Source organism: Lissotriton helveticus, chromosome 7 (assembly GCF_964261635.1).
Source record: "Lissotriton helveticus chromosome 7, aLisHel1.1, whole genome shotgun sequence".
Taxonomy (NCBI): Eukaryota; Metazoa; Chordata; class Amphibia; order Caudata; family Salamandridae; genus Lissotriton; species Lissotriton helveticus.
In genome coordinates, this window is record NC_136068.1 from 1520614507 (window position 1) to 1520641422 (window position 26916).

A 26916-nucleotide genomic window follows, 5' to 3' on the forward strand; every position below is an offset into this window, starting at 1 on the left:
CGCGTTCTTTAAACAAACCAAACCTCCAGCAACCTGGGAATTCCCCATGCTTTTGTTTTGATTTGTCCTAGAACTCCTGCGAGCACTGAAAGAACGGCCAGTTCTTAGTGACATCTTTTATTGACGTCTTATGTCCAACCTTACGTCAAACCCGGCACCTTTCAGGTATAAATATACCAACGTTGCCTTAAGCAAACACGCGGTGGTTTGGAGCAGAGCGGCTATCTACTTGCCCGAGAGCCCAGCTGAAGCGAGAGCCCACGGACGCCGCCCCTCCCTTTTGACGCACTGAGAAAGACGCTGTCTTTTTCTCCAGCCGAGAAAATTCCAGCTCCGGTGTTTCCAGCCACCCTTGCGGGTTTCTGGGACATCGAGTCCTGAGAGAGAGATACCAGACCTCCTACATTCTGTTACCAAGGTACGGAGCTGACTAAACTCTTGAGAGAATTCTTGATTCAGATTCCTTGGCAAAAACCAACTTAACTTAAACTGCTACTTACTTACTCCTTCCCACGTATTAGGCTTAGGTCAGGTACACCGGGGTAGGCGTAGATTAGAAGCACCAGTTGAGTACGTTAGTCAATGTATTCATGTATGTATATATTTTATCCATTTTAAAGTATCATATGGCTAAGAAACCATATCCATGCTTTTACAGTACTATTTCATAATACTACTTTTACTGTACGCACTTTACTTCATGTTAAGTATTGCAATTGTGGCAAATCATTTCTCTTGCATGAGAAAGAAGACTGCTCAATAAATAACACCTTTTATTGAAAACGCCCGTCTCTGCACTCTGTTGAAACTAAGTATGCAAGATTGACTGAGTAAAATAGCTGTCTATTGTTTTCACACGACTCTAGAGATACACTCTTATTCTGAGGGAGCAAAGTTGTCATGTTAAATGGTTGTCAGAAGCTAATCCCTTCTTGTCTATCCAGGGAAGTTAAACTCCTCCTTCTTTATTCGAGAACGTTTCTAGTGACCTCTGAGCTAGCTGGCAAAACTAATTAAGTCTAATATAGTCAGTAGAGACCTAGTCGACCTCAGTCCTACGTCTACACTGCTGTTTATATTATTCCAATGCGCAGAGCCTATTGGGAATATAGGAACTACACTACAACCCTAACCCCCCAAAGTAGGAATAAGACTTTCTGCCCCCGAGGAGGCAGATGGGGGAAATAGCCTCTGATTTGACCCCCGGGGAGCAGAAAGCCCACCACTCCCCATGGATTTTTTTTATATATATACGTAGGGGAGGGGGCTGCCCAGAATGGGCATTCAAATACCCCCACCCAAAAGAAAAAAATCTACAGCCTCTCTGCCCCCCCTGGGGGGCAAATGAGGGCAGTAGCCCCCAATCTGCTCCCCGGGGGGGGGGGGCAGAAAGCTCCCAATATGTAAGGGATTTTTTTTATGCACCAGGGGTGGGGGCCAAAGCCCCCACCCTACCCCCCCCCAGTAAGAATAGGACTTTCTGCCCTCAACAGGAGGCAGATGGGTCAATAGCCCCTGATCTGCCACCAGGGGGGCAGAATGTCCACTGGGCCCCATGGATTTCTTTTTATATATATGTAGGGTTGGGGGCTGACCAGAATGGGCATTTAAATACCCCCACCCAAGAAAAAACACGCTACAGTCTTTCTGCCCCTCCTGGAAGGCAGATGGGGAAATAGCCCTTTATCTGCCCCGGGTGGGAGCGAGGGGGGCAAAAATCCCACTAGGCACCAGGGATTTTAATTTTTCCAAAGTTCGGGTGGGGGCTGCCCAGAATGGGCATACCAAAGCCCCGACCCCCTCCCAAATGCCACAGTCTTTCTGGCACCCCTCAGGAGGCAGTTAGGGGCAGTAGCCTCTGATGTGCTTCCCGGGGGGGAGGGGGGGGGCAGAGAGCCCATGAGGAGGCAGCAATTATGCTGGCAGAATGGGCATCCCAATGTCCCTACCCACCCAAACAAAATAGTCATTCTTTCTGCCCCTCTGGGGGGCATATCAGGGCAATGGCCCCCAATTTCCCCCTTCGCCAGGGCGGCAGAAATCCCACTAGGCACAGACTTTTTTGCAGAATGTGCCTACTTCTGATATTGGGCCCTAGCGCAGCTAGCACCCAAGGAAACCTACCAAATCCACACATTTCTGAAAACTAGACAACCGGGGGATTCTAGGGTGGTAAGGCTTGCATGGATCTCCTCATATTTTCTTAACCAGAATCCCCTGCAAACCTCACATTCAGCTGTAAAAATCACTTTTTCCACACATTTTTGTGTGGAAAAGTTGTGGCATCACTGGGCTGACACAAATTTCCTACCACCCAGCGTTCTCCCAGGCCTCCCGATAAAAATGGTATATCACTCGTGTGGGAGGCCCAAGTACCCGTGACAGGCAAGGGCCCAAAACCTATTGAGGCGACATCCAAATTGCCTATCACAAAACAACCTGTTTTTGCAAGGGGGGTCACCTGGGTTGTTGGCCCTGGGCTTGGCGGCCAGCTAGGGAAACCTACCAAACCCACACATTTCTGAAAATTAGACACCTGTGGGATTATAGGGAGGTATGGCTTGCTTGGATCCCCCAAATTTTCTTACACAGAATCCCCTGCAAATCTCAAATTTAGCTGGAAAAAAAATCATTTTTCCACACATTTTTGTGGGGAACGTTGTGGCATCACTGTACTGACACAAATTTCCTACCACCCAGCATTCCCCCAGGTCTCCCTATAAAAATGGTGCCTCACTCGTGTGGGAGGCCCAAGTACCTGTGACATGCAAGGGCCCAAAACGTATCGGCGACATCCAAATTGCCTATCACAAAACGACCTGGTTTTGCAAGGGGGTCACCTAGGTTTTCGGCCCCGTGCTTGGCGGCCAGCTAGGGAAACATACCAAACCCACACATTTCTGAAAACTATACACCTGGGGAATTATATGGAGGTATGTCTTGCGTGGATCCCACAACTTTATCTTACCCAGAATCCCCTTCAAATCTCAAATTTAGCTGAAAAAAAAATCACTTTTTCCACACATTTGTATGTGGGAAACTTGTGGCATCACCGGACTGACACAAATTTCCGACCACCCAGCGTGACCCCGGTGCTCCAGATAAAAATGGAGCCTCACTTGTGTGGGAGACCCAAGTACCCGTGACAGGCAAAGGCCCAAAACGTATTGAGGCGACATCCAAATTGCCTATCACAAAATGACCTGGTTTTGCAACGGGGGTCACCTGGCTTTTTGGCCCCGTGCTTGGCGGTCAGCTAGGGAAACATACAAAACCCACACATTTCTGAAAACTAGACACCTGGAGGATTATAGGGAGGTATGGCTAGCATGGATCTTCCAATGTTTCCTTACCCAGAATCCCCTGCAAGCCTCAAATTTAGCTGAAAAAATCATTTTTCCACATAATTTTGTGTGGGAAAGTTGTGGCATCACCGGCTGACACAAATTTCCTACCACCCAGCATTCCCCCAGGTCTCCCGATAAAAATGGTGCCTCGCTCGTGTGGGAGGCCCAAGTACCCATGACAGGCAAGGGCCTAATACGTATTGAGGCGACATCAAAATTGCCTATCACAAAATGTCCTGGTTTTACAAGAGGGGTCACCTGGGTTTTAGGCCCCGTGCTTGGCGGCCAGCAAGGATAACATACCAAACCCACACATTTCTGTAAACTAGCAACCCTGGGGGGTTTTATAGAGAGGTATGGCTTGCGCGGATCCCCCAACTTTTTCTTACCCAGTTTTTCCCTGCAAACCTCAAATTTAGCTGAATAAATCACTTTTTCCACACATTTTTGTGTAGAAAAGTTGTGGCATCACCGGACTGACACAAATTTCCTACCACCCAGCGTTTCCCTAGGTCTCCCGATAAAAATGGTGCCTCATTTATGTGGGAGGCCCAAGTACCCACGACAGGCAAGTGCCCAAAACGTATTGAGGTGACATCAAAATTGCCTATCACAAAACTACCTGGGTTTGCAAGGGGGATCACCTGGGTTTTTGGCCCCATGCTCGGAGGCCAGCTAGGGAAACCTACCAAACCCACACATTTCCTAAAAAAATAGACACCCGCAGGATTCCAGGGAGGTATGGCTTGCATGGATCCCCCTACTTTTTCTTACCCAGAATCCCCTGCAAACCTCAAATTTAGCTGAAAAAATTAGTTTTTCCACACATTTTTGTGTGGAAAAGTTGTGGTATCACCGGGCTGACACAAATTTCCTACCACTCAGCGTTCCCCAAGGTCTCCTGGTACAAATGGTGCCTCACTCGTGTGGGAGGCCCAAGTACCCATGACAGACAAGGGCCCAAAACGTATTGAGGTGACATCAAAATTGCCTATCACAAAACAACCTGGTTTTGCAAGGGGGTCACCTGGGTTTTTGGCCCCGTGCTCCGCGGCCAGCTAGGGAAACCTACCAACCCCACACATTTCTGAAAACTGACACCCTGGGGAGTCCAAGGAGGTATGACTTGCAAGGATCGCCCAACGTTTTCTTACCCAGAATCCCCAGCAAACTTCAAATTTAGCTGAAAAAAACAATTTTCCACACATTTTTGTGTGGGAAAATTGTGGCATCACCAGGCTGACACAAAGTTCCTACCACCCAGCATTCCCCCAGGTCTCCCAATAAAAATGGTGCTCACTCATGCGGGAGGCCTAAATACATGTGACAGTCAAGGTCCCAAAACGTATTGAGGCAACATCAAAATTGCCTATCATAAAATGTTTTGGCCCTTGCCTGTCGCGGGTACTAGGGCATCCCACACGAGTGAGGCACCATTGACCAGTGACCATTGACCAGTGACCTCATGATGCGGCGGTCTGGATGTGATGTATTACCAGCCGGGCCATTGTGGAAACCATCAGTTGCGGATGTGATGTCGAAGAAAGAAGGAGGCACAATAATGAAAAAGCAAGCTGCTGAAGGAGAGTGGCCAAAGCGAGCATCAGCATGTTAGACAGAGTGGTTATCAAAGATCTCCACCCTGAATGTAAATACTGCGTCCCCTTTTAGAGAGAGACATGGGAGGTTTTCAGAATTTGGGGCACCACTGTAACCACTGTTAGACGGGGTCCTGGAGGGTCGGCCGAGCACAAGGGGAGAGGCCTCCGGTGAGGGCCGTCTCCAGCGATCGTACAGACAAGTAACTTCCCCCCCCACAGATGGACACCACACGAAGATCAGATTAACACCTTTTATAGGCAGTTCTGGAAGTAAGGTAGTACGATACAAGGAGGTCAGGACTCGATGATCCTCTCAATTCTAGTCTCTAGTAGGGAAAGGGGGTAGCGGGACAGTCTTGGTACCGACTGGTACTGAGGTGAAACGGCGGTAGCTCACAATCCTCAAGCTCGGTGTTCGGACGGGTCGGACCGCGGCAGCGCCAGCAGGTCCCGAAGAGGTCGTAGATGGCAACGGGCCGCGGCAGCGCCAGCAGGTCCCAACGAGGATGACGGTTACAACGGGCCGCGGCAGCGCCAGCAGGTCCCACGAGGATGAAGGTTGCAGAAGGCCGCGGCAGCGCCAGCAGGCAGGGCGATAGTTCACAAGGCAGGGCTGCGGCAGCGCCAGCAGTCCGTCAAGGATGAGTTCTTCTCGGTGTCTCTCGACTCCAGGATACAACTGCCCTCCTGCTCTGGGGCTGCCTCAGTTATAGGTCTGGCGCCCTTTGATGTCCGGACCCTCGCACTGGGAGGTCGGGAGGTCCGGGATGAGGGAGTCCAGACACCCAGCAGGGGGGTGGAGCCAGCACCCGGGGAGGCTGGGGGCGATCGGCACCTGGCGGGGGGAGAGCCATCGACATTTCTTTCTCCCATTAGCCTGCCAAGTGGTCCGTTCACCTCCTGGGTGGATGGTGGTGCCGGGATGGCGGGGCCTGGCCAGGTCCAGGGTTGGGGTCGAGCTGAGGCCACGCGGCCGCGTGGTGCAGTGTCCAAGATGGCGACTGGGCCGGGCAATGGGGCTGACGGGGGCCCGTGACACAGAGACATCCGGGAGCAGGCGTCCCGGAGGGGACGGGTTGCGGGTTGCTTCTGCGGGTAGCCCCCGGAGAGCCGGTGTCTGGGCCCTGTCATGCGGGGAGGGAGCGAGCCCTTCGTGGGGCCTGTCCAACATGCGTCCCCCCAGCTGAAGGCGGGGAGAGTCACCCATCCTCTTGGGGACTCTCCTCATCGAGGCGGAAAAAGCGGGACAGGCCATCCGCGTTGGCGTGGTCTTGGCCAGGGCGATGCTCCACAGTGAAGTCCATCCCCTGCAGGGAGATGGACCATCGCAATAGTTTGGGGTTCTCCCCCCGCATTTGCATTAGCCATTGCAGGGGCCGATGATCTGTTTGAGGACGGCCCCGATGCCATGGTCTGATGCATCAGTCTGGACGATGAACTCACGGCTGTAGTCGGGGGCCTGGAGCACAGGAGCGGTGCACATGGAGGCCTTCAGCCTCTCGAAGGCCGCTTGACAGTCGGGAGTACAGTTGACGGTTCTTGGGTTGGTCTTGGATGTGAGTTCCGTGAGGGGCCTCACAATGCTGCCATAGTCCTTTACGAACCGCCGATAGTACCCGGTGAGCCCCAGGAAGGCTCGGACCTCGGTTTGGGTTACGGGGGGGCGCCAGGATTGGATGGCAGCGATCTTGCGCTGGAGGGGGGCCACCAGACCGCTCCCCACTTGGTGTCCGAGGTAGGTCACGGACCCCTGGCCGATTTGGCACTTGCTGGCCTTGATGGTGAGGCCGGCCCGTTGGAGGGCCTGCAGGACCCCTCGGAGGTGGCGGAGGTGGTCTGACCAGTGGCGGCTATACACCGCGATGTCGTCCAGGTATGCGGCGCTGAACTCTTCGAGGCCCGCCAATACCTGGTTCACAAGTCGTTGAAACGTGGCTGGAGCGTTTTTCATGCCGGATGGCATCACTCTGAAATGGTAGTGTCCATCCGGGGTGGAGAAAGCGGATCGTTCTTGTGCCCTGGGGGTGAGGCCGATCTGCCAGTAGCCCGCCGTCAGGTCGAAGATGCTTAGGTAGCGGGCCGCCCCCATGCGGTCAACTAGTTCGTCGGCTCGGGGGATGGGGTGAGCGTCGGTGCGGGTGACAGCGTTCAGACCCCGATAGTCGACGCAGAACCGGAGCTCGGGTGTGGTGCCCGGGGCCGCAGCTTTGGGGACCAGTAAAACCGGGCTGGCCCAGGGGCTGTCCGAGGGTTCGATGACTCCGAGTGCGAGCATCTTGGAGACTTCTTCTTGGATGCAGGTGCGTACCCGATCTGGTACTCGGTACGGCCGGTGTCGGATAGGAGGACTGTCGCCAGTGTCCACGTCGTGCAGGCACCAGGGGGTGACCCCGGGTGTGAGGGAGAATAGGTTTGCAAATGGCAGCAGGAGGGCCCGACAGTCTTGGCGCTGCTCCGGGGTCAGAGCCTCGGAGAGTTGGACCCCGTCCACCGAACCATCTTTTTCCCCGGTCCCCAGTAGGTCAGGGAGGGGCTCGGAGTCCTCTTCCGCCCCACTGTCTGTAGCCATCAGCAGGCTGAGCTCCGAGCGCACGAAGTGGGGTTTGAGTCTGTTGGCGTGGAGGACCCGGAGGGGGTTCCGGGGGGATTCCATGTCGATGAGGTAGGTGACGGGGCTCTTACGCTCGATCACCTTGAAGGGCCCCGTCCACTTGTCCTGTAAGGCACAAGGTTCGATGGGGGACATCACCCATACCTGCTGGCCAGGCTCGAATTCGATGGAGGAGGCATGTTGATCGTACCACGTCTTCATGTCCTCCTGACTGGCTTCAAGATTGGCTTTGGCGATCTCTCTGAATCGCCGAGTCTGATTACGGAGGGTCAGAAGGTACTTGTAGACGTCTGGAGGGGTCTTCAGGGGGGCCATTTCCCACTCCTCTTTAACTAGGCTGAGAGGCCCGCGAACAGGGTGTCCGTACAGGAGTTCGAACGGGCTGAAGCCGAGGGACTTCTGGGGGACTTCTCGGTAGGCGAAGAGGAGGCACGGTAGTAGCACGTCCCACTGGCGGCGTAGGGGTTCTTCCAGCCCCATGATCATCCCCTTGAGAGTGCGGTTGAATCGCTCGACCAGTCCGTTTCCTTGCGGGTGATAGGGGGTTGTGAATCGGTAGGTGACTCCGCACTGTTGCCATAAGGATTTCATATATTTTGAAATAAAGTTCGTGCCCCTGTCGCTGACGACTTCCCTGGGGAAGCCCACCCGAGAGAAGATTCCCATTAAGGCTCGACCCACCACTGGTGCGGTTACAGTTCGAAGGGGAACCGCCTCAGGATAGCGGGTGGCGTGGTCCACCAGGACCAGGATGAATCGATGCCCCTGTGCTGTTCGGGGGTCCAGGGGCCCCACAATGTCTATTCCCGCCCTTTCGAACGGGGTGGTCACAACGGGGAATGGTTGCAGGGGTGCCTTGAGTTTGCGGCCGCTCTTCCCGCTGGCCTGGAAGGTCGGGCAGGACCGGCAGTGGTTGGAGACGTCATTTCTCATTTTCGGCCAGTAAAAGTGAGTCACCAGGCGGTTGTATGTTTTGTCTTGCCCCAAGTGTCCAGCCAGGGGGACATCATGGGCCAAGTTCAAAAGGAAGTCTCTGAAGCAGAGGGGCACCACCAGCACTCGACTGGCCCCCAGCTCCGCTATTCTTTGTTCGCTGTACAGTAAGTCATTGTCCCAATAGATCCAGTGGGCTCCTGCGGTGTCTCCTGCGCTCTGGACGAGCGCTTGCTGTCGCAGTCCCTCGAGGGAGGAACATGTCTTTTGCTCTTGCCGGAATTGTTCTTGGGTGGGCCCCTCTTCCTGATGCCACTGAGCCAGGTCGGGAAGGTCTTGGGGCTGAGCGGCTTCTCCTTGGGTTTGTTCCGGGGGGTCGGTAGGGATGGAGCTTCCCTCTGGAGCGATCGGGGGAGGCGGTGCTGGCCATTCGGGTTCTTCAGATCCAGGGATGGTGTCGACGGCCATGGACCGGGTTGTTACACACGCCCAGCCCGGGAGGCCCAACATCCCCAGGTGCTCTCTTCTTTCAACGGCTGCCCACGGGGAACTCTCGAGATCGTTCCCCAGGAGGCAGTCCACGGGGGCATCGTCGCGGACAGTCACTCTTAGCGTACAGGACACTCCTCCCCATTCGAAGGGGACGCAGGCCATCCGACACAGGCTCTCCGAATTGTCGGCCGATCGGACGGGGCAAAGAACGTTTGGCAGGATTTGTTCTGGGGTCACCAGGTGACAACGGACGGCCGTCACACTGGCCCCGGTGTCACGCAGGGCTTCGGCCTTACGCCCATTTATGTTCACCCACTGACTGTATTTCCTGGTGTTGGCTGGTAGGGGAGCCCGCGGGATCAGGTCTCTTCCCCCTAGGCAGGCCAGGGTCATGGCGGCGGGTTCCCACTCGGGCTGCTCCTGCTCGTACTCGTCAGGCTCTTCGGAGACTTGCTCTTCCCCTAGGGCGGCGGCAGCCATCTGGCGGGGCCCGGGGGTCTGGTTCTTTGGGCAGGTCGGGTCACTGGCATAGTGGCCGACTCGTTGGCATCGGTGACACGTAACGTTGGCTCGGAACCCCGGGCACATCGGGGGGTTGCCCCGGCCGGCCGGGGGCGGGGCGTTGTTTGCGGGAGCGGCCGGGACGGCGTCTCTGCCCCGGCCCTGTCCTCCTCCTCCTCCTCGGGGACGATGATGACCTTGGTTGGTTCTGTTCTGCTCGTTTGGCCCACTCCGGGTCACTCGGGTGCTCTCCCATCGGTCAGCCTCGGCGGCGAGCTGCCCTGGGTCAGTCAATTTGCTGTCGAGGAGGTGCTGCCTGAGCTCGACGAAGCAGTTGTTGGAGAGGTGCTCCCACACAATGAGGTTGAAGAGCTGCTCGTAGGTTGTTACATTGCTACCCTTGATCCATCCCTCGAAGGCTCGGCTGAAATAGTTCACATATTCCATCCAGGTTGTACCCGGGATCCGGGTGCAGTTGCGGAACCTCTGGCGGTACATCTCGGGCGTTAGCCCATATCGACTGAGGAGGGCGGCCTTCATGTGGTCATAGGACGTCATTTGATGGTCCGGAAGCTGCAGCAGGGCATCCCGGCCTTCATTGACGAATCTCCCCCATAGACCGGCTCCCCAGTCACTTCGAGCGATCCGGTGGGCAGTCATGGCGATCTCGTAGGCCTTGAACCACTGCTGTATGTCGTCGTTCCGATAATATTCACGGACCACATCTTTGGGGATGTGGACCTTCTGTTCGGTAGTCCCTGGGGGGCGCGGTTGCTCGGGCACCCCTAGGTCTTTGTTCTGTTTGCGCATTTCTATCTCCGCCAGCTTGCACTCGTGTTCGTATGCCAGTCTTTTTTCTTCGAGTTCTCTCTGTCTCTGCTTTTCCTCTCGCTCTTCTTGGAGCCGTAAGTGTTCTAAGTTCATCTTTTGTTCTGCCAGTTTCAATTCTCCGTCTAATTTGAGCCGTGCCAACTCTAACTCGTGTAGTCTATTTTTCTCTCGTTCTCGGATCTCTTCCCGGGAGAGATCCGTTCTCCTTTCTTCCGTCAGAGTGGTGTTTGTCTACGGGGCTTCGGGGTCCCGGGGTCCGGCGATATTTGTCTCTGCCCAGGATTCTAGGGCGTGTTTGAAGTCCTCTTTCGTGCTCAGACCGGTGGTGGCAATGCCTAGTTCTATGCAAAATTGTTTTAGCTCTCGGTGGTTGTACTCTTCCAGTTTTTCCATCTGGAATTTCTCTGCAGATCCGCTCTCTCTGGTCGTCATTGTGGATTAGTCGTAGGGTGAGTTACTCTCTGTACGGTTACGCGTTGGTTCGGATCCCACCGCTGCCACCAATGTTAGACGGGGACCTGGAGGGTCGGCCGAGCACAAGGGGAGAGGCCTCCGGTGAGGGCCGTCTCCAGCGATCGTACAGACAAGTAACTTCCCCCCCCACAGATGGACACCACATGAAGATCAGATTAACACCTTTTATAGGCAGTTCTGGAAGTAAGGTAGTACGATACAAGGAGGTCAGGACTCGATGATCCTCTCAATTCTAGTCTCTAGTAGGGAAAGGGGGTAGCGGGACAGTCTTGGTACCGACTGGTACTGAGGTGAAACGGCGGTAGCTCACAATCCTCGAGCTCGGTGTTCGGACGGGTCGGACCGCGGCAGCGCCAGCAGGTCCCGAAGAGGTCGTAGATGGCAACGGGCCGCGGCAGCGCCAGCAGGTCCCAACGAGGATGACGGTTACAACGGGCCGCGGCAGCGCCAGCAGGTCCCACGAGGATGAAGGTTGCAGAAGGCCGCGGCAGCGCCAGCAGGCAGGGCGATAGTTCACAAGGCAGGGCTGCGGCAGCGCCAGCAGTCCGTCAAGGATGAGTTCTTCTCGGTGTCTCTCGACTCCAGGATACAACTGCCCTCCTGCTCTGGGGCTGCCTCAGTTATAGGTCTGGCGCCCTTTGATGTCCGAACCCTCGCACTGGGAGGTCGGGAGGTCCGGGATGAGGGAGTCCAGACACCCAGCAGGGGGGTGGAGCCAGCACCCGGGGAGGCTGGGGGCGATCGGCACCTGGCGGGGGGAGAGCCATCGACACTTCTTTCTGCCATTAGCCTGCCAAGTGGTCCGTTCACCTCCTGGGTGGATGGTGGTGCCGGGATGGTGGGGCCTGGCCAGGTCCAGGGTTGGGGTCGAGCTGAGGCCACGTGGCCGCGTGGTGCAGTGTCCAAGATGGCGGCTGGGCCGGGCAATGGGGCTGACGGGGGCCCGGGCCCGTGACACAGAGACATCCGGGAGCAGGCGTCCCGGAGGGGACGGGTTGCGGGTTGCTTCTGCGGGTAGCCCCCGGAGAGCCGGTGTCTGGGCCCTGTCATGCGGGGAGGGAGCGAGCCCTTCGTGGGGCCTGTCCAACAACCACTGTGAGAGGAAATATGGAATTCTAGAGAAATGTTTCAAGGTTCAAGAAAAAGGCTGAAATGGGACCAGGAGCAGTCAAAGAATTCAGGGTGAGGACTTGGAAGTCAGTGCTCCAGAGGTTGATCCGGCGAACAGGAGTGAAGGTACCCATACAGCAGGCACTAGAGGTGACACTGAAGATGTGGTCTGTGTGCTGACCCTGAGGTCTGAAGCGAACCTGTGAAGTCATCCCTTCTGTTTGAGATCCAACTGTCAGCTCAGCCAGAGTCTGGGAGACTTTATATGCTGATTACCGAGCAATATGATGTACTGCATTGTATGTTGTTCTCCTTTGATTAAAAAAAAAACATTATTAAAGGTTATAAGGTATGTAGTGAGCCACCCGGCCACTACCCTACAATGTTAAAGACAATCATCAGGAGGGCCGGGCCCGGCCCCAGGACCTCAATAAAGGTGATCTTACCGCTTGTTATTAGAGCACATTGTGACCAGTAACAGTGTCCAGCGTGGTCTTTGGTGCCAGCCTGACGTCCTCTTTCAGGCCGACCCCCACGTAGGTTTTCCCCCAGTATTACACCATCTTAGACCAACAGTTAATTATACTGCAGACATGCAAGATATAACATAACGTGTATTTGTAAACTGCACTTATCACCCAAGGGTCTCATGGTGCTGAATAACAGATGTTTATTGTTACCCAACTCAATGGTACGCAGAAGGATGAAAGGCTGTGTGGACCCACTGGGATTTGAACTTGTAACCATGAGGTCGAACACAGACTCCTGCAGTGGATGCATTAGTCAACTAAGCCACCAGACCCGGCTGGTGTCTTATTGAGCCACTGAGCCATGCCCATGCTGCAGTGCAATGCTTCTCACAAAAAGATTTTGCCATCATAAAAGCCAGGAGACTTTACTAGACTAGGCCAAAGGGTATGTCACAGTAAAGAGGCCCTTTACCATTCCTCTCATCAGAATCCGAATACGGCCCTGTGCCCTTGCATCTTTTCCACCCGCCTGTAATGTATGCTGTAGTCTGTTGTTCAGTTCCATGAAGTAACAATACCATATATTACACACAAACATGGAAGTGCTGCATTGTAAGAGGTTAGACAGTTACTGTTTGTACTCACCGAGGTCTGAAAAGTGGAGTGTAGCTGGGTCAGGAAGTGAGGACGATCAGACAAGGCCAGAACCCTTTTCTCCACCATGGTGCACTCAACATCGTCATCCTGTATGATGACGTCTTTCTTCAGGATCTTAACGGCGTAAAGTTCATCAGAGCCCCTGCGTTCCGCCAGCATCACCTGGGTACGAAGGTAAAATACACTGAGAGGTTAGGGATCCATGAGCACCCATAGGTTCGAGCCTGGCTTGAGCCAGAGGACAGGCTCTCTCCCTCAGCCCATGATCTAATTGAACGTAAGAGCCAACAATGAGCCGAGCTTTGCACTGGGCCCTTTCAGCCAGATTCATGAAGCCAAAATCGGCTCGCAAAGGGCCATATTCTGCGAATCTGGCCCTTTGCGAGCGCTTTTTTGCATTTGGGATTCATCATCACAAATGCAAAAATCGCAAAATTTGAAAAAGCTAAATTGTGAAGAATTGCATTTAAGGAATCTCAATTTGAAGTTCCTTAAATGCAATTCATGGATCATTTTAGAATTGCGAATTCGCAATCTGGGGCCGCTATTTACCGCGAAGTCTGACTTCGTGGTAAATAGCGAAAACTTAGAAAAATGCACTTTAGTTCATTTTTCTAAGTTGGATGTTACACACACACATGTCCTTTGGACATGTGTGTGCGCAACACCAGTGTAAATCACCATTTCAGGGGTGCTACAGGGTGTCCTTTGGACACCCTGGCACCCTTGAAATCGCTTCCTTATTTGCGATTCGCTAATTGCTAATCGCAAATACGGAATGACTCCCCATTCATTCCTATGGGCCTTTGGCCTTTGGCCCATAGGAATGAATGGGGAGTCATTCCTTATTTGCGATTAGCAATTAGCGAATCGCAAATAAGGAAGCAGTAGAAATCGCAATTAATTTTGCGATTTCTACATGCATCCCGTTTTGCGAGACTTTAATAGCGATTCATTAATAATCGCTATTAAGGACTCGCAAAAGAGGAGCATGATGAATCTGGGGGTTTGTCTCACCTCCCTTTTGCATGCGCTCTTATTATCTTACAAGAACCATGGGTGCAGCAAAGGAAGGGCCAGCCAGCGCCACGAGCTTTGAGATTTTCCGGTCTCAGACTGCATCAAGCTCGAGGCACTAGCCAGCCCCTTCTCTGCTGCACCCGCAACGGGGGTCAATCGCCACTAACTTGTTGCATTTTATATAAATGGACGAAGAACATGCACACAAAAAAACGCCTGCTGCTCTGACCAGTCTCTTCTCTGCTGAACCCAGGAGATTCCCACAGGGTCTTCCTCATAACACTGGAAAAGCATTGACTAACATGGCTTGAAGGAGAGCTGAGAAATAAAGGACAGAACAGGAGTAAACGGAAGTGTGTGTGAGTGGGGGGGGGGGGGCAGGCGGCGAAGCATCTAGAAGAAAGAAACAGATTAAAGAAGCACAGAGGGAGAAAGGAACACGGAGGACCGAGAGTTCACAGAGGAGGAATCAGACGCACTGATGCAGCAGTTGCTGTGGCAACAGGGTGCAGGGTTTTGAGGGGCACAATGCACCCCAGTTTATGCCGCCTTTTTAAACAAGCAGAGGCAATGGGGCACCTTTCTCTCGCTTGCATTTTGGCGCACTGCAACCTTATTGCTCCAAGTTATGTTTCTATATGCAGAAATGAGGCTAGCCGTTTTGTGCTCTGCCTCAGAAACGTTGCCCTGGCTAAAGATTATTTTTTAATCAATTCACCAAACAAAAGCAGCTGGACAGCATGACTCAGACTATTACTGGCACAGGGCAGGGTAATAATCCCGGGCAGAGGATGGTTCAGCTCACATAGACTGGCATTTGTTAATAGTTATTTACAAAAGGAGTCTATTATAGTTTTCGACTCCCTCGCACTTGAGGTGGGCGAGCCTCTAAAAGCTCGAGCCAGATGGCTTGCTCTGGCTCCAGCAGTGTACCTCAGGGGCTGTGGAGCCAAAAAAGAGCCGAGCTTGGGCCAGCTCCTTTGTCTTTTCTTCCCCTCTCGTGTTCTTATGTTATTCTAAAAGCTACCCTCACATCTTCCATAATATGACATCAGCCTGGGTACCGTTCCTATACCAGCCTGGTAGCATATGTGATGGGTTTGTGGTATAAGCCTGAAGGTATATGGAGAGAAAGATGACTGGAGATTTGTCCTCAAGAATATGACTGATACCTGAAATAAAATTACAGTCTACCCATGTCCCAAAGTTTGAGGATGATACCAGCGGATTCTAATAAGGTAAAGTGTGAGAGAGTAGTAATTGAACTTGCTCAGTTACCATCTGGAGACCTGGGTACTATCCTGAAGAATTACTATCTGTATCATCTGCTTGCCCTGAAGAAGCCTTCCACCACGGCGAAACATGTATTGGCTCTATTGGTCATTTTTAAATGTGCAGGAAAAAACAACACAAGGTCATTTGACAGAACATCTTAGAACGTTCTTACATTTCATGTTTGATCAATTATTTATGATGGAAGATTTGCATTTTGATGTCCTCCTTTAGGATTTACTGTATTAATGATGGTTTTACATTAAGAATGTATGTTGGTTTTCCATGAACTATTGAAGATAGTTTTTTAATAAAGTTTTAAAAATATTTTTTCTTCAAATGTCATTAATGTAGACTGAGATTGGTTTAAAATTAACGGCTTCAAACCAAGCCTAACACCACGGAAAAAGAATATATGTTTGATCATGGCAAAAACCAGTCCCTGCAGCCCTTGTCTCCCGGAGAATTACATTCTGTTCTCTGGAATTCTACAATGGTTTAGACCTTCCCTGGCTTGCCCTGCTAAAGTCTGTAGCTTCTACACCAACACCTACACTATAGAAATGTTTTTCTTTCTTTTTTTTAATTGCATGGGTCCTGGGTGGGAAGGAGCAGAGAATAGAAGAAAATGTGTGGGTGTGTGAGCAAAAGGCAGAAAGGTGGTAATCTTAGAGGATTGTAGTTATAGTAGGCAGACACTGTGGAAGCTCGGCTCGTGCATTGGCTTTTGGAGCCAAACCAGACCCAGAGTTCAGCTCAACTCCCCCCACAAATTGTCTGGCTCTTCCACATCTACCTCACACCCTTCAGTCTTCACATTCGCTCTTGTATTACAGAACAGGCACCGAGGCGGGGTTCCCCTCTCTTACATGTGCAGTCCACTCCGAGGGAGAGTGCCGGCTCAGCTGCCCTCCCCCTATGAGGTCGGGACCCAGCTGTGTGCAGCTGGCCAAAAGTATGGGAGAGGTAAAGTTCTGTTCTCACAGCAGATATTTACCCTCACCCGTGACACAAATTTTAACATAAGGGTGTAAATCTAGCTGCATTAACCAATTTTTAACCCTTTATGTTATGGAATGTGTTTTAAAAGAGTATTGAAGTTTCAGGAGCCTCCAATATTTATTTATTTATTTACTTATTTACTTATTTAACTCATTTGTATGGCGCAGCAAATCATCCCCAGAGGTATTTCTCGGTGCCTGAAAAAGGGACACCAAATAGGCAGTAGAGTCTAAAACAGCCAGGTTTTGAGTAGCTTCTTGAACCGTGCAAACGTAGGGCAGGCACAGATCTCCTCCGGAAGCCTATTCCAATGCTGAGGGGCAAGATAAGAACAAGCCTGTCCACCTTGCTTGACCTTTCTAATCCTCTGAGTAGAGAGTAATGATAAGTTGCCAGATCTTAACTGTTGTGTTGGTCGGTACCATTCAAGTTTTTTCCAAAATAGGCAGGGCCATTCCCCTGTACGGACTTAAAGACTGTACATAGCAATTTAAAGATGGCCCGCTTCCTAATGGGGAGCCAGTGCAATTGATGTAGGAGAGGAGCAGACGGCGTACCTACTGGCTTATTCAGGGCTGGGCGGGCTGCCGTGTTTTGGACCACGTGCAATTTTGATGCCAGGTCTTCTATTATTTCCACAAGCAGAGATTTGCCATAGTCTAGTCGACTGATCAAAAGTGACTGAATCAGAGACTTCCTGGCCGCTGGAGGGATCCACTGCAATATCTTCCTAAGCACCCTAATTATTCCAAAGCAGGCGCCCGAGAGTGATTTAACATTTTCTTCCATCCACAGTTTATTGTCGATCCTGATGCCTAAATCCTTCGACCACTTCTTTGGTGGAGTTCAGCTGAAGGAAATTCTTCCTCATCCAGCTTGCTATGGTAGACATGACATTTTTTTACTTTTACTTTGTTATTGTGACATCCTCCTCTATAGGAACTATCAGCTACGTGTCGTCTGCATAAGATATTGTTTCAAACCCGCAGCCTCTGATAATACGGGTCACGGAGCCACATAAATATTAAACAAAGAGGGACTAAGGATAGATCCCTGAGGAACTCCCTTGTCCACCGCAGACATTTGAGAGAAAAGAGAGTCCAGCTGAACACACAGTGACCTGTCAGACAGATAGCTTTGTATACATTTCAAAGCCATGCCCTTGACACCAATCCCTCGCAACCTATCTAATAGGATTTGGTGAGAAATGGTGTCAAAGGCGGCTGAAAGATCGAGAAGGACCAACATCGTAGTGGTTCCCTTGTCCAGCAACATCCTTATGGAGTCGATAACCTCCAATAGGGCAGCCTCTGTACTATGAGAGACAGAAAGCCAGACTGGGAGGGGTCCATGGGAGAAGGGAGATCGGCCTGTAGTTTTGCAGATCATTAGGATCCCCCGATTCCTTTTTAGGCAGCGGCTTAATTCGAGCATTTTTCTACTTACGTCGAAATGTGGCCGTGGCTAGCGAGATGTTATAAACTGCAGTTAGCACATCCGCTAAGACCGGGTCCAGTGGGGAACCTGATTTTACGTGCATGATTAAAGACCCCACTTGCTCACTCGTTATATCAGGAAAAGATTCTAGACTGGGGGTAGAAATCTCCTGTATAGGATATTCCTTGTCCTTTATGAAGAAGAGATTGGCTATTCTGAGTGAGAGAGCATTTTATTTGGAAGCAAAAATATCAAAAACACATGAAGTTGTGCAGATAAAGATAAAGCATTTTCTTTCTTCTTTTCTCTGTAATACGATACAGCCTAAAAGTAACACAATGTATCATAAATATGTGTTTCCATACTAGTACACGTGTTACATCCTGTTCAACAGCACCCGCAGATGGCTGATTTGCATTTTCATGCAATTTTCCCGAAAATCCACGAAAGCAAGGTACACGAATTTCGCGAAACCCTAGTGTCAGCATAGAGAAAATAAAGAGAGATTTTAAAAAGCTATGATTTTAAATGGGCACAACCCGCAGGGTTGGCCTTTGTCAGACAGATCTCCATGCATGAATACTCCACCCACAGCCTGCTTGGTATGAGGGTGTAAGTCTGTCATAAAAAGCCTGTTCCTCCGCCACCTCACCAAAATCACCCACAGATGAGCTCCTGCCAGGCACTATATTGGATGGCACCAGCCCATAAACAGTGGCCTTTGTCTCAGATGGTCACTGGACGGCTTTCCCAGCATACATTTGCACCCCCTGGTCATCCACTTCAATGTCTTAGGATGCGAGTGAGTGCATTTTGTGTGGTCCACCGAAACCACTGAGTGCAAGTGTGTTGAGAAGTGGGAGGGGGAGAAAGAGGAAGAGATTTCCAGAGAGGATGGACACTTGTGCCTCGAAACAATGATCAAAGGCACTTTTCTTTGGAGCCAATCAGCCTGATTGGAAAGAAACTTCTGCACGACCTGTATGCAAACAGCAGCCTGCACTGCACCCGTCTGGGCCCAGCACACCCATGTCAAGTTCAGCCCTGCTCTCCCACAGAGAATCGAAAAATATAATCGCATTTCACATCCCGTGGTGCTGCGGGTATAGAGAGGAAGGAAGGTATAAAGAGAGCAAAAGAAAAAGTAAAGTAATGAAGCCAGAAAGTAAGACGAGGGAAAAAGCTAGCAGAAGGAAAAGGGAGAAGAACGGAAGTAAAAGTCGAATAATAATGGGAAAGGAAGGGGCAAGAGAAAGGACAAGGGGAGAAGGGAAAGGAAAAGAAAAAGAAAAAGGGGAATAGGAAGGTGGTAGATAAAGAACTAGGAGAAAGGGAAAGAAACAAGGAAGGGCAGGAGCAAAAGAAAGAAGAAAGAAAAAGATCATGTACTTGTTTACTGGAAATAAAGAGAAAGAGGAAAGTAACAACTCAAAAGTTATCAACATGAAGAGACAGAACATGGAACCCAAAATGCACAAGAAGAAAAGCAGACACAACCTGAGCAATATAGTAAGAGGTCGAAAGCAAGATGGACAACAGAAGAAACAGAACTAGTTTCTGCCTGCAGTTGCCTGGTCCTAAATACAGCTCCCACCTCAGAGTTAACACAAGGACACAGGCACAGTCATTTTAAATACACAGTTGGAAAAACCATAATTTTACATTTCAGAAAGTGCCGTCTTGATGCTGGGAATAAACAGCTAGATGGAGGGGAGGGGCGTGAAAATTTACAAGCTGAAATTACAGGCTGTGTCTCTGATGAAAAGCAATTAGGCAGGCAAGAGATGGCTGCAGGATTCTGAGCCTCAGGTACAGGGCCCTGCCGACAGCCTGCTGAGCTAAAGACAGGGCCTGGGAAAGAAAAACTGACAACGCTGGGGCTGAGAGGAATTAACAGAGGAGGAAATCACAGCGACACCTCATTAACCCATGCAGAGATGTATTAAGGGCTGAGAAAGGTCTCACCCCAGACAGCTCCTCATTAGAAGGCATCCTCTGCACAGGCAGTGTACATGAAGGGCAGTGTTCACAGGGTGGTGCAGTCACATAGCTCACTGCCCTGCAGTGCTTGCATGGCAGTGGGAGGAGCCGGCACGTTGTAGTTTAACAGTTAAATGTCAAATGCAGTGCAGTGTTCCTTTGATAATGTTTGGCCCACTGCCTCTGGCTAGTGCCATGGCAGTGCTCTGGGTGTGCTACACTGTGGTGCAATGTGTGAATGGCACTGCTATGATGTGGACTCCTGAAGTGGCTATTGTTACAGTAATTGTATGATCTCCCACAGTGAAATATTCCCACGGCAATGTAGTATTCCTTAGGTAATATTATGCTTTGGAACAGTGTTGTGCAGTAGCCCCACAGGATGTATGTATGTGTTGGTACTTGTAGAGCACAGATCTAGCTGGAAAGTAACGGAGCAGTGAACATGGAGAGAGGAGAGGAGGGTCAGACCCCCAGGTTGCAATCGAGAACATTTGAAATGTCAGAGTATGACTTGCAGCGCATTATCTGGAAGGCAGTGCATGGTTATGTCAGTGTGACATGTTCTATGACTTGGCAAACTAGAGACAAAACAACCAGGAGTGCCAGTACTGATCACTGTTTAAACCCTTTTTACGGACACATGCACCAAGTCAGAATGTGTCCAGAAAAATCATTTATCTTTATTTGATTGAAAAAACACTAAGTTCAAAACAGTTTTTACAAACCACTTCATGCCATCTTTTTGGAAAGAATTCAAATGACACCACCTGAAAAGAAAAATACTACTCTATATACAATAGGGATAATATGAAAAACAATCACCACCAGATTCATTCAAACTTACACATCACATACCCAAATACACTTACTCAACATCCACACTACTACATACTACAGCCCCAACAGCAAAAGTTCAATTGGAGTTTCGGCTAGACTCAGGGGCCTACCATCAAACAATGCCAGAAATCAATATCCAAATTTGGTTATGCACTACACCATGAGCAATCATTCTAGAAAGTTAATTATACAAAGTATAACCAGTCCATGTATCTACATAAATGATTTGTTTGCAAAAAAAGAAGAAAGAGGATCGACGCGTTTCGAATCCCTTTTATTCGTGGGGTTCTCCTCAGGACCACAAAAGGAACTATTTAGTTGATCCGCTATTGATCAAAAGAGGTTTTTTGTCGCCAGGTAAATAAAAGGAAGAAACAAGAAAAACTGGTGGTGGTGAGGTCCAGGTGGTTGATCTCGCGTGTTCCGTATGCTTTAGGCTGACTAATGTTCAGCTTAATTGCTGGAATGGAGCCGGATCTTCAGGCGTCATGGTGCCGCGTTGTTGCCGATACGTTTATGTGTAGGGCGTGAGGCGGCTTCGGTGTCCTTTGAAGAGCAGCAGCGCAATTGTTTAGAGGCTGCTGCAGTTTGTTTTGAGCAACTTGCAAAAGACGGGGCGTCAAACTAAAGTCAGGTAACTATAGCAATTCAATAACCTGACACACTTTAGGCATGGGCACTGGAATTATGCAGCACTAGAAAATAACATTAGATGCAGGTTGAACTGCACCATGTTGTTAAAAATGTAAGTAATTGTAAGTATTCACTATCTTGGGGATTTGTTATGCCCTCATACACTCTTGTGGAGCCTAGGAAGGGCCGAGGCGTCAGCAGAGGTGTTACAGACAGTTGAAAAGCCAGGGGGAATATTATCATGGGGCTGCAATAAAATTATCACCGCTTTAGTTAGCGCGTGATTCCATGCCTCAGCGCCCGTTTTCTAATCGCCCAGCATCGCAACGCTAATGATATGCAAAGGAGGCGTGACTGACAAAACTACATGGGAGAATATTAATAACCGGGCATCGCGATATTTACAACATTGCCCTGGCCGCTGTAGCGATACACAAATTCGAGCTAACTGCCCATTAACGCTATATTTTAACGACTGCTAAAATCCAGACTTGGGCATACTTTGCATGGGAGGTGGATTCTTGGGTTACGACCACAGGGTCGTATCAGCAAGGTTTTTGCCGTTTTTAGGTGAACATCGCTAGATTTCCAGCGATGTTCGCCCTTTTTTCCCGCCATTTCTGGAATTCTTCACCAATGCGCTGAGCATTGGTAATACAGCGCTAGCTTGGCGATAAGTTCCAGCGATAGGCGGCGATAAAAAAAAACGCTAAGCGCGGTCAGCGATAATTATCGCTGCCTCTTGTTAATATGCCGACAGGTTTTTAGTGTTTTCCTGGAGCCCAACAGGGGGGCAATGCGGCATATTAATATTAATGGAAATAATATTCCCTGGGTGGGCAGCAGCCACTCTGAGCACTTTCCCCTGCATTCTTTCATCATAAATCAACATGCTGCAGCTATGGATCCAAGCAGTGTTGGTGGTTCATACTTGACAAATTTTTGCTGTAAAAATGTTGTGCTCATTGCAAGTTATGTGACAAGAAAATGCAACATATGCAGCACATCATGAGAGTGAAGATAAATTATCAGCATATTCCGCAGCATTATGTAACTATCTTGCTAAATTAACTCATATTGTTTCAAAAATGACAATGCTGCCTACTGTTGAAAATGCCCAGTTTAAATGACATTTAACACTTTAAATTTGTCTTCCTTTTGTAAATAAAAGCCTTTCCGTAGTCCATCATTTGGCGGTGGACGTTTATCTTATCTGGGACATAATTTCTCCTATTGAAATACTTGAATAGAGCAGTCAGCGGTGGGCCTGGCTCTGTTGTCTTTGGTTAAGAGGGAGGCAGGCAGTACTTTATTAATTTATTTGCAAAGTTTTATATAGCGCTGGCTAGACCCAGAGGTATCAGAGCGCTTTACATGAGGATAAGCGAGTTACAGGTTACATAATTACATAGCCAAAATAGACACAGGAGAGAAAAACATGTGATTATACAATAATATGAGCTATTGGCACGTACACACGTCTTAAAGGCAGTGAAAGGTAGAGGGAGAATGGTAAACAGGGGTATGGAATGCAGATGGAAGACACAACGGAGAGATGAGGAAAACAATGTCCGATGTCCGGCTTGGTAGGTGATGGCCTTGCATGGATTTCAGTGCTTAGCCAGCCTCGTCCTCCCATCGTAGGAAAGACATGGTAGGGTGTAATCATGGATATTTAGCGGATAAGTGCATAATAATAAAATCAAACATATGCACATAACACCTGAAAGTGATGCTTTGATTGCTGCATATTCATAATCACAAATAAACCCCCATTCACAACTTGCATTCTCACAACAACAGTGAATATCAGAGCACTCATCTGAGGATTTTCACTATCCCATGCGATGAAAGCGCCCTCTATGTCTATATCCACAGTTCGCTGACTAGGAGGGGGCCTTCAGGTTTTCTGAGTGAGGGATATGAGAGGGGTGGACACAGAAAGGTAAAGAGCCCAGTATAGCGAGATGTAAGGAAGATAGAGAAAAGGCAGAGGGATAGGGGAGCTAGAGAGAGACACACATACAGTAAAGAAAGCAAGGAGAGATAGCCAAAAGGAAAGATAGAGAGACAGGGGCAGTACGAGGTAAGCAAAGAAACAGAGGTACGCTATAAATAATAAATACAGTTTTAGAGTGAGGTAGAGAAACAGGGAGTGAAAGGTAGATGGAAGATGTGCGGTATATAAAGACAAGAGGGGAAATAGAGAGATACATAGGTGGTACAGAAAGAGAGATTATATTGAGGCAGAAAAAGATACAGGGGATGAAGTGCAAATGTAGAAACAGAGGCAAACTACAGAGATGCACGAAGAGAGGGCAGAAAAGAAGTGAGGGAGGGTGAGTTGCAATCGAGAAGGAGGTGTTATGGGAGAAAAAGAGGAGGTAATGATAAAGAAAAAGTATGGTGGTGAGAGAGGTGAAGTAGATGGAACAGGTTGAAAAAGAGAAATGAGAATACGTGAATGGTGAAGTAAATTGAGAGGTTAGAAAGAGAGTGCGAGAGAGAGGTGAGGTAGCAAGAGATGACCTGGTGCTTGGGATGTGAAGTACAGAAATGACAGAGAAAAAGGGATGGTAGAGAGAAGGCCGGGAGAGACGTAGAGGGTTTGGGTATCGAGAGAGAGGAGAGCTAGAGAAAGCTGGAAGAGAGAATGCATAGCAATGTAGGCGTGGTATAAAAAGGGAGTATATAAAGATGTAGAGGCAAGTAGAATGCCTGAGAGCTGGAAGATTAAGGTTGGTCCGGCCAGGCAAACACACTAAGAATCTTTAAAGTGTGTTTGGCCAGCTGTCAAATTTCCCTGGGCAATGTTGCACTTATGTGTAGAAATTGTAATAATGTTTGATACTTTTCAGCAAGAAACTATTGTTTTTGTTGAAATATGCAAAGTATTCAGCAGATTATATATTATGTGCTTAGTGTGGTGAGGTGACATTTACACAGGAAAAGCAGCGGATGCAGAACTGAGTTTGCCAGTGGTCCTGTCCACAGAGTGGTATTTCTATGGAAATTCAATTACTTGGCAAACTAGAGTGTTGTGTTCCCATGGCAATTCTCGGCTTAGGCAATCTCTAGAGTGGCATTCCCAGAGTAATTCTATGCCTTGGCACACCTTGATGCTGATGCTGTATACTCTCCCGAGGTGTTCTTCTAATAGTGTTGTAAGCTGGCACAGAGTGGTCAGAATGTGCCACACCTTAATGCCCCAGTCCTATTGCAGTGTGAATGAATTGAGTGCAGTGTGTGTTCCGCGCCTCTGTGCTTTGCCATAGACGCGTGCAACATTCCTGGGTTAAATCCTCGGCACGGCACATGACTTCACATCACATTTCTCCTGTGGTAAATCTATGACTTAGCGGATGTCACACTCTTTAGCATTGAAACTCTAGTCAACTCTAGTGTACTATTTCTATAATATTTACATATATGATGCATACTATATGGCGGTACTCAGAAGTCGACGTTGCTATAGATGTGGTTGATTATCGCAAAGTACTTTTAGAAGTTGGTGGTGGGCTCGGTATTGAACACATTGGTACAGCGTTCCCATGGAACTACTCAGGAACGGCACAATGTACTTGAGTATTCATGTGGTAATTCTAAGACTTGCAGCAGCAGTACTTCCTCTAGGGCGGAGGAACATTGCCCTGTTCTGTGAGCAGGTAAAAATGAAAATTAAACTCATAATAATGCAATGCTGTTATCATTTTATTTTTCTATACTGGCTTAGGTGCGGGGCGGGCTGGGCTAGCCAGAACAGGTGGAGGAGCGGTGGTCACTCACTAAGTGTGCATGATAGTTTGGCGGGCCATCCTAGGACGGCGAAACAATCACACGCACTTTGCATGTTCTCCACTCAGCTGTATTGCACAGTCTGGGTGGAGAACATACACAGACTCCCAGTCCCTGTCTGAGCACCGAACTACTGTGCTCAGACCAATCCGGACGCTGCTGTCATGCTGGTGACATCAGGGTCATAATTGGCTAGGGGAGCCTGTGTGCTTCCTGCTTCTAGGAGTGGACCAAAGAGGACCAAGAGGCGGCGACTGGCCAGGAGGAAAGTGATTTTTGTGCAGCCCCTCCCTGCATGCCCCCCTCCTTAAGTAGCAGCCGCCACATAAGAGCTTACAAATTCTAAAATGGTATTGCGATGATGATAACCAGAACGATGCTGACGATGTGACTGGCATTGACCAGAAAGCATTATTATTATGGTAACGTCCTGAATGTGACACCATATAATGCCCTAAACCAAAGGTGGTGATGTAGATTTGGCACAGTTTAGTGTGAAATGTTCTGCCTAAAGCTATGACCTGGAACACTAAAGTGCTGTGGCAGCATTGTGAATGTTGCAGAGTGTGTTGCATGCATGCACTTCCTGTAATGTTGCAGATATGGCACAGTGTGCTTCTTGCCAATCCCTGCATTCCTTACTTTTCCAAAGCTGCCTTTTCCGAGCACCATGAGGAAGTTGAAGTCTGAAATGTGGAAGCGGCTGGTGCCAAAGAAGCTCACTCGCTTTGAGTCAGTGGGGCTGGGGCTTGGACTCGGGCTGTGGCTGTGAATAGGACCCCGTCTCACTTTCTGTAAGAAATGAAAACAAAAGACAACAGATGTCAGCAAATGCTTAGAAGACCCTCAAAGAGTAGTATTTACAACTAGCTGTGTAATGGTACATTGTGTATTGTTGAGGAAAATAGATAAGCACAAGGTGCATTTTTGTATAGATTTGCAAATGGCTGATTTGCACGACGTTTATTAGAACCCAGAAGATCTGCACACAGTAAATGTATAGCAAAACTGTGCGAGCTTTACGGGGTTAAAACTTCCAAAGTTTTTATTATATTTAAAAAAAAAAAAAGAAACTGTGGCAGTTTCTGTGTTTTTTTCTCACACCAGTACACCGTTCAAACAGCGACTAGAGGCCGCATGTGCACTGCCATTGCATAGGAGCAGTTTTTCTCACTTAGGCTGAGGGCCGCAGGGTGGCAGTCCTTCTTGCAGGAAAGTAGCACAGCAGTCGTTCTTCCCAGTCTACCACAGGTCCAGTTTTGTACTGAAGAGTTGGGTCTTAGGGTCCTTTTTTTGTACCTGGTGCCCACTTTGAAATAGGAAAGATTCTGGAGGTTTCCTTCCATTTTAGGCGTTAGGAATTCCCTTTCTCCTGTTTAGCCCCATCTTGTCTGTGAGTGTGATGAGACAGAACCTTTGTTATGTGCAAGTGTGGTAGGTGACACCTCTTCCCCCTCATTAAGTCAGAGCTGCCCATCCTGCCAACACCTGGTCTCCCCTTGTCTAACAGTCTGGGAGCACTATACACAGACTAGCTGCCAGCTACGCCAAGTCATGTGACCCAGGGACAGGCTGCAGGCATAAAATGGCTAGTACAAGAAAATGCCAACTCTCTAAGTAACATTTTCAGAATTTTGACTTAAAATACGACTTTACCATTAAAGAGTGCTTTAAATTACAATTATTTAGAGACAAAACTCGACTTGTCTACCTGAGCCGAATTGAAAGTTATCACGTATTAAATGTAATAAGGAAACCCAATATTATCCAATTGGAGAGGTAGGCCTTGCAGTAGTACGAATTGTGAGAGTTTTTCACTACCAGGACGTGTAAAACTTAACAGTGCATGTCCAACTTTTTTAATACACTGCAACGTGCCATCTGATCAGTTCAGGGCCTACCTTAAGGGT

The 26916-nt window shown here is 49.3% G+C and overlaps 1 protein-coding gene across 1 annotated transcript in view; it reads right to left on the bottom strand.

The window, feature by feature from the left end:
• The window catches only part of PRKCG (protein kinase C gamma), a 1201807-nt gene that overhangs the window by 83004 nt on the left and 1091887 nt on the right, over positions 1-26916 (bottom strand). The window contains exons 10-11 of the mRNA XM_078650936.1: positions 25649-25798; positions 13016-13189 (exon numbers count right to left, since the gene is read on the bottom strand). Of these exons, the coding sequence (XP_078507062.1) occupies positions 13016-13189; positions 25649-25798 (324 nt within the window). The remainder of the gene's footprint in view (positions 1-13015; positions 13190-25648; positions 25799-26916) is intronic.